Source organism: Prionailurus bengalensis, chromosome C1 (genome assembly GCF_016509475.1).
Source record: "Prionailurus bengalensis isolate Pbe53 chromosome C1, Fcat_Pben_1.1_paternal_pri, whole genome shotgun sequence".
Lineage (NCBI taxonomy): Eukaryota > Metazoa > Chordata > Mammalia > Carnivora > Felidae > Prionailurus > Prionailurus bengalensis.
In genome coordinates, this window is record NC_057345.1 from 19,818,196 (window position 1) to 19,831,972 (window position 13,777).

Sequence of the window (13,777 nt, forward strand, 5' to 3'; positions counted from 1 at the left end):
TTGTGTCAAGACCATTCCTTGATGTGATTCATACCAATACACTTGTATTTGAATGGATCAACCCAACTTTAATCTCTAATCTTAGGGTAGGGAGAAGCAAAAGCAATGAGGGGGGGCCTTCCATGTAGAAATAGGGTCTGGAGACCAAGAAAGGGAAGATGAATGTATAATCCAAGTCACTCAGGAATTTTTATGCAGGTGCAAGAAACTTATGTCAAAGTGGCCACAAGATTGTTTAATAGGAGACGAACGAATGTAACTCCATGTTTACTGCTAGAAACCAAAGCTTTGTGTGAAATCTTGAACTTATGGGGGTGGGTTGGGGTAGGAAAGCTTGTACCTATCTGTTCTTTCCCTGATCCCTTCCCCTCATTTCTTGAACTGCAGGAGACTGAGCCCCCTTGGGCTTTAGTGACTCCATCTCTGGGGGGTGTCTATGTGGTTGATTTTGCTGCGCCGGGTACTTCCTTTCCCCACCTGCTATTGTTTTGTAATACACATGCTGACCCTCTTCCCTTCTCTTTTTACCCTGGGAAAATCCAATGAATAAATAAAAAGTTATTGGTACTGAAACTGTCCTCTTGTTGGATATTTAGGGTGTTTTTTCTTCCATAATTCCCACCTTCTTGGATTGGGACTCAGAAGTCACAGAAGAACCATTAAGTTTCCTGTTCAGCCATTTTGTTCGAAATGAATCCTGAAAATTCAGTCCTCTTAGCACCTCATTACAGTGGATTTTTGTTTCTAGTTAAGGCCTCTTGTCCTTTTCCTTGGAAGCTGCCACATTCAAGAGGGGATTAGGAGCTTGGCATGCATAAGAATGGGGTTGCCTGTGCCACTGGCTGGGATGAAAGGATGGGGCCATGGCTTGGGGCATGAGACCCTAATACTTTCTCCCCTGCTCCTCAAAGCCTTTTACAAATCTTAATTAATTAACCCCCTGTAGCACCCCAGGGAGGGGAATATGTGGAACTAGGGAAATTGAGGCCAGAGGAAGTAACACTGATTAGCTACACAAAAACGTTAACATTTTATTGGAGTGCAAGTGTGCTAGCCTTCTAATGAACATTGTATTTTAAAACATCTAGTTCCCCCACCCCCAAGGGAAGGATTTAAGAAGAAAAAAACTTGCTTGGAGGCATGCCATTTATTACACAAAGTGCACAGAAACAGCAGAACAAGGCCAAGAAATTACATATCCACTCCAGAGATTTCACACCCAAAAGTCAAAGCTGACCATGGAAGCTGCTAAAAGTAGCAAACTATTACAGGGCTTCAGTAAACGGTCTTCTGCAAAACTGAAGTAATCAGCTAGGCTGAAACTTAGCTCCCAGGATGCAAAGCAGGAAGGATGGAAAAGCTTAAGACTATTCATGGGTGGGTTACTCATCTCTAGGGCTTTCTTTGATCATGTGTGTTAAAAGTAACCCTTTCATCAGACACATGATGAACTGGGAGTTACCAGTGCAGCAACTCTTCCTTACCTTGTTCCTCGGATAAGAGTACAAAGTGAGAAACTACAAGGTTCTTTGGAAATTGTAAAGTTGGGTTTTTTTTTCCCCTGCTTTTCTAATTTTCAGAAAATTGAACTCAGTTCCTTTTGTGAGTGCTCAAATTCCTGCAACAGTTTTCCTTAAAGGTTTGGTACGGAGCTTAATGCCTATGATTTTTCTATCAAGGTTAATCGATGGCCTCTCAGTTATTTTATTAGTCATTCTTAGAGCAGAGCTTTCTGGCCTCAACCCCATTTTGAGTTCCTCTGGGTAGGTCCTGAGAATATGAGTGCACAAATCAGCACAAAATGGATTGATAGTAAGTGGGTCTGTGAGACTGACTAGAGCTAGGAATTTACCAAATGATTAAAATCCACTAAACAAAACTGCAAACAGTAAATACAGGATTTGAAAGACTTGGGCCAGGTCTCTAGGCCTTCCAGCGTGCGGGACACCGCCCAAACTCATTTCTCAGCAGTCCTAAACTGCCACCAGCGGCTGTAACGCCCTTGCGCTTCGGCATGGGGATCCCCGAATTCTCGCTCTTTAAGGGAGCCCGCCCGAGGCCTCCCGATCTGCGGAGAGATACAGACCTCTCCGCTCTCCGAGGCGATCTCGGCCCCGCCTTTCCCGGCCGGGTCCCCAAGCACGTGGCCCGGAACCCGCCCGCCCCGCTCGGTCACGTGAGCTCAGCTCTTCCCTGCCCCGCCTCCGGGAGTGCGACTTTTGGACGGAACGTTAGCACCGCCCCTCCTCCAAGCCCGCAGGCGCAGGGCCCGACGCCGCCCATTGGGTGGCGGGAGGGGGCGTGTTCCAGCGCCCGGCGATGACATATTCTTCCAGCGCCACGTCGTGAGGAAGTGTCGAGCCACTGGAGCAGTCGGAAGGTTCCGGGTGGAGTGGAGCAGGTGCTGGGTTTAAGCGGTGAGCGAGAGAGGAGAGAGGTGACTGGGCGGGATGGGGGGGGGGGGGCGGCTGTGGGAGAAACAAAGGGACTAGTGGAGGAGATGATTGAGGGAATGATAATGGGGAGACCTCTGAGGTTGGAGGTGTCGGGTGCAACCCCTGAAGGGGTTGGTGTGTTGGAACGCAGAATGAGAAAGGGTCTCTGGGAGGATGGAGAAGGAAGAAGCGGGGAAGGATCAGGATGCAGGCACTGTGGTGTGGCAGGAAGGCGACTTGGATGTCCGAGAAAAGTCGGTGCAGTTTCCAAGGAAAAGAGGATAGCAGCAACGTCTACCAAGCCAGAACTAGGGAAAGGCCTCTACTCCAAAGGTCTCATTCGCTATAAACTCTGGGTGGTGAAGAGTTATAGGCTTAGACCAGTGTCTTTGGATCCTAATGCTGGCTACTCTGCACAGTCATCTGAAGCTGTTTGCAAGCTTTGGTGATCTGTTCTCTTTCTTGTTTATCCAAGGTTACCGGGCTGGTGTCTTCTTGTTCTGGGCTCATCCTCTGCCAGGGCAGGAGCTATGTCATGGATCAAGGAAGGAGAGTTGTCACTTTGGGAGCGGTTCTGTGCCAACATCATAAAGGTGAGCACCAGTTGGCCTGCTGGTTAGTTGGGTAATCTTGTGTCAAAACCTGTTATTAACATGGAGTAGTAATCCATGATGTTAAGTGGAATTTAGCAATGGAACCCAAGAGTCTGAATTGCAAGGTAACTTCCAGGTCTGTGTTTCTGGCAGGTAATTGTCCTAATTTTCATGCTTTCAAGAACCCCGGGACCTCCCAATATCATAGACTGTTAGGTCTTCCTTACAGTTCGAAGTCTGTTACTTGGAACTTTGATCTATTTTTCCTTGTACTGTTCTCTGGATTTAGATAGAATAATCTTTCCTTGATGTGGCAGTAGAGAATGATGGTTAAGAGTTTGGGCTCTAGAGACAGACAAACAGACCAAAAGTCCCAGTGTATCATGTATTAACCCTGTGACTTTATATAGTTGTTTTTGGATGAGAGGAAACATAACACCAAAAATAGCACTCTGTCTAGCAGTTCTTTTTTTTTTTTTTTCTTAATTTTTTTTTCCCAATGTTTATTTATTTTTGGGACAGAGAGAGACAGAGCATGAACGGGGGAGGGGCAGAGAGAGAGGGAGACACAGAATCGGAAACAGGCTCCAGGCTCCGAGCCATCAGCCCAGAGCCTGACACGGGGCTCGAACCCACGGACCGAACCGGGAGATCGTGACCTGGCTGAAGTCGGACGCTTATGATAGACAACTAAAGGCTGCTCTACGCCAGATAAGAAGTTTTGTTGGCCCCCAAAATGTCTTTTTTGTTTGCTTTAAAATGGCTCCTGACATTTACATTTTGATACAAGTCCCGATGCTTGGCTTCTCTTATGTAATTGGAAGATCAGTGACGTCGGGCCCCCATTCCTGTGTGGCAGCGATTGGATCCAGTGGATTCCTCTTTTCTGTGGAGGATACCCTTGCACTGGACCACAGCCATCAATATCGTTCCTGTGCCTGCCAGGTGGAGACACGAAACCAAAGTGGTGGTCAGGAGCATGTGGTTAAAAATGAGTTCTAAAAGCATACGGACCTCAGGGTGAATTCCCACTTTGCCTTTTCTTAGCTGTGTGACTTGTGGAAGTCACTTGACCTCTCTGAGACTTTTTTTTCCCACCTGTGAAATGAAGACACTGCTATTTTCTTTATAGGTTTATATGAAAAAAAAAAAAAAAAAACTTAGATGAAGTATAAAAAGCCTAGCATAGTACTTGGCGTATAGTAAGTGCTCCATATAAATAAATACCTACATAAGTAAAAGTGCTTAATACCCATTTATTGAACCAAAGCACAGAATACCCAGTTCCCTTCCTCAGGGGACTTTTATCATAGAACTCAAGCCTATCAGCTTGGGGTTTCGTGGCTCTCGGTGCCGATCATTTGTCTTCTCACTTCCCAGGCAGGCCCAGTGCCCAAACACGTTGCCTTTATAATGGATGGAAACCGTCGCTACGCCAAGAAGTGCCAAGTAGAGCGTCAGGAAGGCCACTCACAGGGCTTCAACAAGCTGGCTGAGGTGAGTGTGGGTGGCAGGGAACGGTCTATGGAGAACTGGACTGTAGCTAGAAAATCAGGTGCTGAGTTTGCTGTGGTTTGAGAGTATTTTTTTTTTTTGTAGCTCTTTATCACTTGCTTGCTTGTTATGGGTCTCATATCAACATTAACAGAAATCAAATTACAGAGTGAATCATCACAAAATATTAGAAACAAGAACAAAATTGACTTCCCTTACACCTTAGTGTATCAACAGTTTATAGTTTTCTGGGCCTCATCCCAGTCCTTGTAATATGTTCAAACATGACTTAACATTTATAAAAATGACATCAGTATCTTCAGTAACCTTGTTTTACACGAGATTTTGGCAAGTCCTTTTCTAGGTGTATATATACATAGGGTTTCTACCTATATGTTTTAATGCCTGTGGAATATTTTATCATAAGGATCTGACATAACTTGTTTAGCTGCTCCACTATTACCAGACATTATAACAGTTCATTTTTTTTAATGATTTTTTTTTTAAGCTTACTTGTTTTGACAGAGAGAGAAGGAGAGAGAGAGAATCCCAAACAGGCTCCACGCTGTCAGCACAGAGCCCGATGCGGGGCCCGAACTCACAAACCGTGAGATCATGACCTGAGCCGAAACCAAGAGTCAGATGCTTAACTGACAGAGCCACCCAGGAGCCCCTTAAACAGTTCAATTTTAGAATAAATTTTTTGAAGTGACATTTCTGGAACAAAGGTAGGGTGACTATACCTATCCTGATTTGCCTGAGGCCTTTTAGTGCTTACACTGGGAAAAGTGCCAGACAGCCCGAGTCATCACTCTAGGCAAAGGTCACGGGCATTTTACAGTTATGTTTGTTTTTTGTTTTTTGTTTTTGAGCAAGCACAGCAGGGGAAGGGGAGAGAGAGAGGGAGAGAGGATCCTAAGTGGGCTCTGTGCTGACAGCAGCAAGCCCGATGTGGAGCTTGAACTCATGAACTGTGAGATCATGACCTGGACGGAAGTCGGTCGCTCAACTGACTGAGCCACGCACGTGCCCCGTTTTACAGTTTTAATACCTGTTGTAAATTGGAAAACGTTAAATTTAACAAGAAGAATGGAATATTGTCTGTTGTTGTGAAGCTGACTTTAAGAAGAATGGAAATATGGTCTGGACAGACCTCAGCTTCCCAGCACAAGAACATGGCTCTAGTCCGCCATGGGGACTGTCTAGTCCGCTCTCTGCCCTTAGTGGCTCTGGATTAGAGCAGCCCCAGGGGCCCGGCTTTACATAGGAGTTTCACTTCTCTTTTCACTGAAGTATAATTTCATCCGGTGAAATGCACAGAATGGGGGGGGGGGGGTGTGGTTGACAGTTGCATTTACCTGTCTAATCTGTACCCCTGTCAAGACAGAACATTTCCACCTCTCCAGAAAGTTCCCTTGTGCCCCTCCCTTCCCAGTCAAACCCTGTCCCACTTCCTTTTCCCCTCTTCAGGCAACCACTGTTCTGATTTCTGTCACTAGAGTTGAGGTCTTGCTGTTCTAGAACTTCACAGAACGGACTCGTATAGTAGAGCTGTGGCCTTCTGACACATTTCATCTACTGTCTGAGCCTCAGGTTTTCTCATCTATAAAGTAAGCATGAAAACAGTAATGACATTCTCAAGGGGCTGTTGGGAGAATCGAATGAAATGAATGCGAAAACCCTTTGCAGAGGCTTCCCTGCTACACGGCTGTGCACTTGATGCCTATATTCTTAGAACTCATCAAACTCTCAGTCTAATGGAATAATGAAGTTGTGCTGAGAATAATAAAACCTTGTGTTTTATATCGGTCTTCAGCCACCTTGCAAGGGATGGACTGTGCTCCTGTTTTACAGATAAGGAGACTGAGGCCCACAGAGGTTAAATGATTTGCCTACAGTCACGTAGCAAGCGCATGGTGGAGTCCGAGACTAGAACCTAGAACTCTCTCAGTGAAGAGTTCTTTCCAGTAAACCAACAATACCAGCATAGCACTCCCTCACTAAGTTTACATTTTTCATATTCTCAAGTGGTGGCTTTCTACTTACTTGGTTTGCTATTCTGACAGAAACACTGGTGTTGTCCTGGCTTTACCTGGTTTGGGGAGGAGAAGAGTCTGCCTCTCAACCTCCGACACTGAGTCGGGGCGGAGGCATCTCTTATTTCCCTTCCTTGTATCCTAGCTCCTTGCCTTCTCCCTCTCAGACTCTGCGCTGGTGTTTGAACCTGGGCATCCTAGAGGTGACGGTCTACGCGTTCAGCATTGAGAACTTCAAACGCTCCAAGAGTGAGGTAGACGGGCTAATGGATCTGGCCCGGCAGAAGTTCAGCCGCTTGATGGAAGAACAGTAAGATGCCATGGGATGGGGGAGTGTGTTCCTACACCACCTCCAGCCCCACACTGACCCTCAACGCTCTTACCTGAGGCTTATTTAGGGACCTCTAAACCCTTTTAATGTTAGTCAGGTCTCTCTCTCTCTCTCTCTTTTTTTTTTTTTTATGTTCATTTATTTTATTTTGAGAGAGAAAGAGTGTGTAGAGGAGAGGCAGAGAGAGAGAGAGAGGGAGAGAGAATCTCAAACATCTTCATGCTGTCAATGCAGAGCCTGATGTGGGTGGGGCTCGATCTCACAAACTACAAGATCAAGACCTAAGCTGAAACAAAGAGTCAGACGCTTAACTGACTGAGCCACCCAGGCACCCCAGTCAGGTCTCTTTGACGGCAAGCTAGTTTTTCTCCACCACCACCCCCACCCCCTTTTTTAAAGGGGGCATTTAATTATCTGAGGATATAGAGGTGTTTCACAGAATGCAAGGATGAGTATAGCCAGCCTCAGGCAAAACTGAAACCAGGAATTGAAATCCATTAGATAGCGCCTCTTCCTTCTCTCTGCATTCCACCTTTCTCTGCTTCAAGACAGCAGCCCAGAATGAACTAAAGCCCTTAATTAATAGCCCACTTGCATCAGATTTCTACCCCATGACTGATAAACCGTGATCAGGGAGTAGCATGAGAGAAACATTGAACAAGTCCTTTTCTGCCATATAGTCATCCCTGAAAAGTTACTATATTGCTCTGCATGTTCTCTTGGAAGGGACAGATGATGTCTAAGAGGCCTTTACGGGGACGAGTCAGTACGATTCTTAGCTGTCATGAAGTTTAAGCTTACGTAGGGAGCAATGCCAGACAGGGGCAGAGAAGAAGTTTGATGGAGATTATCTGCTTGAAAGCGTGGAAGCCTTTCCAGCCAGGACTGTCCCAGAGTCTTCATAACAGCCCTTTTCTGCCCAGCTCCTCCCATACCAAGACCAGGGAGAGAATAGAGAGAATAGAGAGCCTAGAGGACCAGTGGAGCTGGGCCTAGAACAGTTTTGTCATCTCTGTCCTTGTCTGGGTCTGGTGGTGGAAGGGTGGCCAGGCTTCTCTGTCCATATTGGATAATGAGACTCAGCCAGAGACATTGCTTCCTGGTCCCCAGCAGAGCCCGTGTGGCTCAGAGTTCCCACCCAAGGGGCTGGGGGTGGTTCAGATTCTTCTGTTATTCACACTAATTTCACCTTAAAAAAATTTTTTTTTAAGTTTATTCATTTTTGAGGGGGGAGAGAACAGAGCGCGAGCAGGGGAGGGGCAGAGAGAGAGGGAGACACAGAATCCAAAGCAGACTCCAGGCTCTGAGCTGTCAGTACAGAGCCTGGTGTAGGGCTCGATCTCATGGATCGTGAGATCATGACCTGAGCCGAAGTTGGACGCGTAACCTACTGAGCCACACGGAATTAGGTGTCCCTAATTTCACCTTTTTAAAGTGCTTATACTACGTGCCAGGTCCTGAGCCTAACATGTATTCTCATTTCATATTCACATTATCCTATGAGACAAATATTATCATCCCAACTGTAGCGAGGAGGAAAGTAAAACCCAGAGAAGCTCAGGTTTGCCTGCTGGGTCACACAGCTATTGGATAGGCGGAGCCAAGACAGACAAGATCTTTCCAACTCCAGAGCTGAGCTGTGGTCTACTACACTGACGTCCGAAACACAGGAAGTAATCTTACAGTTCCTGAAAGATCAAAATACACGGAGGTAGAGGAGTTACTGAGATCACTGTCTTCATTCAGCAGTAGAGGAAACAGTCTTAGGTTCTAAAGTCCTGGACAGAACAAGAAGAAATTTTAACAGTGGCTTTCCAACAATGTGCCCCAGAACCTCAGAGTTCTGAGCAGTGGGTATACAAAGAAGCCAGAGGGAATAGGGCACAGGGTGCCGGTTGGCATTTTACTTGTCGTATATTATCGGGCTTCTGAGTAATTCTTATTATGAAGAAAGAGCTCTTAGTGAAAAGAAGGTTGGGAAAACCACTGACCTAATTCAGTTTCATCAGTTGGGAAACAACCCTAGAATGAACAGAAGTGAAAGACTTGCCCATGGCCACACAGCAAGCTCATGGCAGAACCCGGTTGGGAACCCAGATCTCCTGGCTCCTTGCCAGGGCTTTTGCCTCTCCTTCCCTATAGATGTCACTCAAGTCACCTGTCTGTGTCTGAGAACGAGCATTTTCACATACTTTATCTTACTCAACACAAGCCAGTGTGGAGAGTATGGCAGGGATGGTTATCACCGCCCCCCCAGTTCAAGGGGTAGGGGAAACTGAGGTTCAGAGAGGCTAATTGGTTATACAAGGTCCGCTTGTAAGTGCTGGCTCTAGGCCTGAATCTATCTGTTTTCATTCTGGTTTTGCTTCGATCTGAGTATACATTTGTCTACTGTGGCCGCTTCAGTGGATTCTCAAAAATAGGTGGTTAGGTCTTGCTTCACCCTCAAAGAAAAGTGATGAGGGTTATAGAGTGGATAAGCTGTTAAGGTGTGGCCTTGCACTCTGGATCAGGGTTCTCCAGGACATGCCTGATACCCCACCTTATAGTATACTTCTTGCTGTTAAGTTCCCATTTTCCAAACGCTAGTCATTGAGTTTCTCCATAGCATCCCCAGGTGAGGGAAGCTGGTTGGGTAACTGAATTCATGCTCACTGTGCAGAGTTTGGGAATTACGGTATGGAGGCAGTGAAATGCCATGATGAAGAGGACAGGCCCTGGAACCAGACTCCCTAGGTTCAAATTCAGCTTTCCACCCACCAGCTGTCTGGGGTTGAGCAAATAACCTAACCTCCCTGTGCCTCAGTTTCCTCGTCAATAAAAGGGGAATGATAGTGGTCTCTGCCTCAAAGGTTGGTGTAAGGGTGGGATGTGTTGATGCGTGTGAAGCACTTAGACCAACATCTGGCACTTAGTAAACATAAACTTAATGTTAGATGTTGCTATTATTAACGTATTTCACCAGAAGGTACAGAAGTAATGAATAATATAGCTCCTCCCCTTGAGTTTATTCTCCTGTCAAAATGGGACTAAGTACATAAAATGCAACTTGCCCACAAGGACACATGAAGCAGTGTAATGTGTGGTAAAGAATTTGGGTTCGGGTTCCCAAATCAGACAGACCTGGGTTTCTTTTCCAATTATTTTTTTAAGTTTATTTATATTTGTTTTGAGAGAGAGGGGCTGGGGGGGAGAGAGAGACTCCCAAGCGGGCTCCGCACTGTCAGCGCAGAGCCCGACGCGGGGCTCAGATTCGCAAAGTGGGAGATTATGACCTGAGCCGAAATGGAGTCAGACGCTTAACCAACTGAGCCACCTGGGCACCCCAGACGGACTCAGTTCTTTCTGATACCGCGCTTGATGGCCGTTTGACCTTGGGCAGTCTCTGACTATCGTGCCTGAGCCTCAGTTTCCTGCTGGAGAATGGGGAATGTGCTGAACTCCTGTCAGAGTCATGGAGGGGATGCAGTAAAATACTGCACAGAATACTGCATAGAACAGTGCTTGACACACACAGGAAAGCACTTAGAAACCGGGAGGTGAGTGTCGTCAGTTTTCCAGCTCCACAGGCTCTCTGTTCCAACCCCGCCTCCTTTTCCTGACCAGGGAGAAACTGCAGAAGCATGGGGTATGCATCCGGGTCCTGGGCGATCTGCATTTGTTGCCCTTGGATCTCCAGGAGCTGATTGCACAGGCAGTACAGGCCACCAAGAACTACAACAAGTAAGTGTTCAGATTTCCCCTGAGGGACCTGTATCAATCTTGGACTCCCTGCTAGCTTTAAGGAGACGTGCTGGGTCTTTCTGGGTGTGCATTTGGTACAAGAGGCAAAGAGGGGTTTGAGATGCTTAGAGACTTCCTGCATCTGCTGCACAGCCCAGAGATGGTCCTTAATACCATGTTAAATGTGCACATACTTACAGTTTTTCATTCTCTTCCTTCATGTGTCTATCCCCCCGCAAGATACACATATACGTGTATGTTTACATATGCACATGTACATAATAATAATTACTATTTTACTTGTCAGAGGACAGGGCGGAAATGAGGGCTATAGGGTGGATGAGCTGTGGATATGGCCTTGAGCTCTGGATCAGGGTTCTTGAGGACCGGCCCGGACTTGCCAGGACCTGATACCCCACCTTTGTCTACACTGTATCTCTGTCTCTGAAGACAGATCCTTGAAGAAATTTTTTTCCTGTTCCACTCCTTTAACCCATGAATAGGTTGATATTGGGAGCTCACGCAGGTGCAGAGGCGAAGAGAGTTCAATAATCCAGACTTCATTATGTGTGCCTTTGGATTATAATATGTGTTTGGCAGTGGATTAGTTTGCATGAGATTTGCCTCGTATTCTACTTTGCTTGTGCTAATATCACAGTAGATTACATCCTCTGAAAGCTGGTTGGCAGTCGGAGGGAGGCTCGTATGTGTCATTTAGTGTTCACCTTGTTACAAAACTAATGACATGGTCATTCTAAGAAAACTTGGAAAACACAATTCATCATCTCACCTTTCAGTGATAGCCATGATTGCCATTTGGTATTTTTTGCTCTTGTGGGGAAGCGGTGCCCTGCAAGCAGTGACTCCAGTCCTTAGTCCCTGTCCTCTGCTAAATTATTCTCGTCTTCCTTTCTCAGGTGTTTCCTCAATGTCTGCTTTGCATACACGTCCCGTCATGAGATCAGTAATGCTGTGAGAGAGATGGCCTGGGGAGTGGAGCAAGGCCTGCTGGAACCCAGGTACCCTTAGTTGTTTAGCGTGGTAACTGGTAGGGAAACCAGGCGTGTACTTCCCGCGCCATGTACTTGGGCCAGGAGTCAAATCGGGGATACATGTGGACAGATTTGGGGCATGATTCCCCTGCCCCCCCGCCCCCCCCCCATAGAGTTTAGGATTGGCTTGTTATAGCCCACTTCAGAATTTCTGTGTTCACCAAACACTAAGAAGCCCCAGAAAAATGGTATAACGGATAGCACGTCCGAGGCATTCACTAAAAATGATGTTCTTACACCTGAAGCTAATATAACACTGTGTGTTAACTATACTGGAATTAAAAAAAAAAAAAAAAAATAGGCCTCCATGGGGCGCCTGGCTGGCTGACTTCGTAGAGCATGAGACTCTTGATCTCAGGGTCGTGAGTTCAAGCCCCACATGGGTGTAGATATTACTTAAAAATAAAATCTTTAGAAAAAAAAAAAAAAGAAGAAAAAGACGTCCTCCTGGCCCTTTGGCAGTGTTTTTCCTAGAATGATTTTTCAGGAACACAGCTTGTTGGGGGGTATAGTCCTTAGGTCTCTTCATATTACAGTTTCACGCAAGACTCAGGTATTTTTCGAAAAGGAAATTGTTCCTCATAAATAGCATGTGAGATCTTAATTTCTAGAGCTGGAAGTCATCTAGCCACTTGGTCCCTCTCATGTTATTATTAGTGTAACCTTTGGTAATAATATTGATAAACTGATAGGAGCAAGAATAAAATAACAGCAGAAAGAACCCAGGCAGTGTGTAATGTGCTGTATTTCATTCAGTCATTAATCCCCTGTGTGAGAGCTTTGAGTGTTTGACTCCATTTTATAGATGAGAAAACTGAGCCGAGCATTAGAGTGACCTTCCCCCAGGCTAGTCTGCCGGTCAGCGCCAGAGGTGACTCCTTTCTAATGCTGTCTGATTCAAGAGTTCTTGTCCTTTACCTCTAGCATCTGGGATCTTGGGACCCAGGAATTTTCTGGATTCCCTTCTTGGGAATAATTTGATTTACCTGGGAAACTTAATTAAAAATCAAAAAGTTGCTCAGGGAGAATAGAATTAGAAGAAAAGGAGATAGGGTTTTTGTGGGGGCTTTTTGGTGTTTTTCTGTTCCTTGTTTGTTTTTTTTTTTAATGTTTGTTTGTTTTGAGCAAGAGAGAGAGAGAGAGAATGAATGTGTGCAAGAGAGCAGGAAAGGGGCAGAGAGAGAGGGAGAGAGAGAATCCCAAGCAGGGTCTGCACTGTCAGCACAGAGCCCGACTCAGGGCTTGATCTCATGAACCCATGAGATCATGACTTGAGCAAAAATCAAGTCAGACACTTAATAGACTGAGCCACCCAGGTGCCCCATAAGGAGACAGATTTTAACATTATTCTGTAAATCCTTTTCCTTTCCAACAGCTGGGTGGTCTTTCTGTGCCACATAGTTCATTCATTCAATCAGTCATTTATTCACTCAACAAACATTTTAAAAGTGCCACATAAAGGCCGAGCACATTGTTGTACAGAGGGAGTACGGTGGTAAGAATAAAAATACATATTTCCTGTTCTCAAGGAGCTCTGGTAAAGGAAACAGACAATAATGTATTTTGCACATTCATATGCAATTATAATGTGATAAATGCTATGAGCATTGGCGTATAGTACAAAAAGAATTTATAGCAAGAGGAATAGACCTGGTAGGAAAGGCTTTGCCAAGGAAATAAGTCGCGAAAGAAGGAAGGAAAAGCAGTAACTGGGGACAGAAGAGGTAATGTGAGGAGTTTGTCAGTTGCAGAAAGGCTGGGGGGGGGGGGTGTGGAGGAGGAAGAGGAGGAGGAGGAAGAGGTCGAATCGACTGCATGAAGTGTTATAGATAAAATCGAGAGGCCTTAATGGACCGGGTCTGGGGAAAGGATGTGTTATGAGTGACTGCAGGGTTTTTGACTTCTGGAACAATGCAGAGTGGTGCCCTTCCTGTGCCACAGACCCCTGAGGGCAGATCCAGTATGAGGAGGAAGGTCAGCAGTGTGACTTGGGATATATGGTAGATGTAGAACATAGCTCTCAGATCGACAGTTGTGACGAGGGATGGGGACTGGACATATCAGTGTGGAGGTCATCTGTGAGCAGTTGAGAACCGAAGCAAAGAGGCCATGA

The 13,777-nt window shown here is 45.8% G+C and overlaps 1 protein-coding gene across 3 annotated transcripts in view; it reads left to right on the plus strand.

The window, feature by feature from the left end:
- The first annotated feature begins 2,300 nt into the window (after nucleotides 1-2,300).
- The window catches only part of DHDDS (dehydrodolichyl diphosphate synthase subunit), a 32,805-nt gene continuing 21,328 nt past the window's right edge, over nucleotides 2,301-13,777 (plus strand). For all 3 annotated transcript variants that reach the window (XM_043574142.1, XM_043574143.1, XM_043574144.1), the window contains exons 1-6: nucleotides 2,301-2,417; nucleotides 2,911-3,028; nucleotides 4,409-4,525; nucleotides 6,726-6,868; nucleotides 10,496-10,612; nucleotides 11,530-11,631. In XM_043574142.1, coding sequence (XP_043430077.1) covers nucleotides 2,966-3,028; nucleotides 4,409-4,525; nucleotides 6,726-6,868; nucleotides 10,496-10,612; nucleotides 11,530-11,631 — 542 coding nt within the window. In that variant the 5' untranslated portion in view covers nucleotides 2,301-2,417; nucleotides 2,911-2,965. The remainder of the gene's footprint in view (nucleotides 2,418-2,910; nucleotides 3,029-4,408; nucleotides 4,526-6,725; nucleotides 6,869-10,495; nucleotides 10,613-11,529; nucleotides 11,632-13,777) is intronic.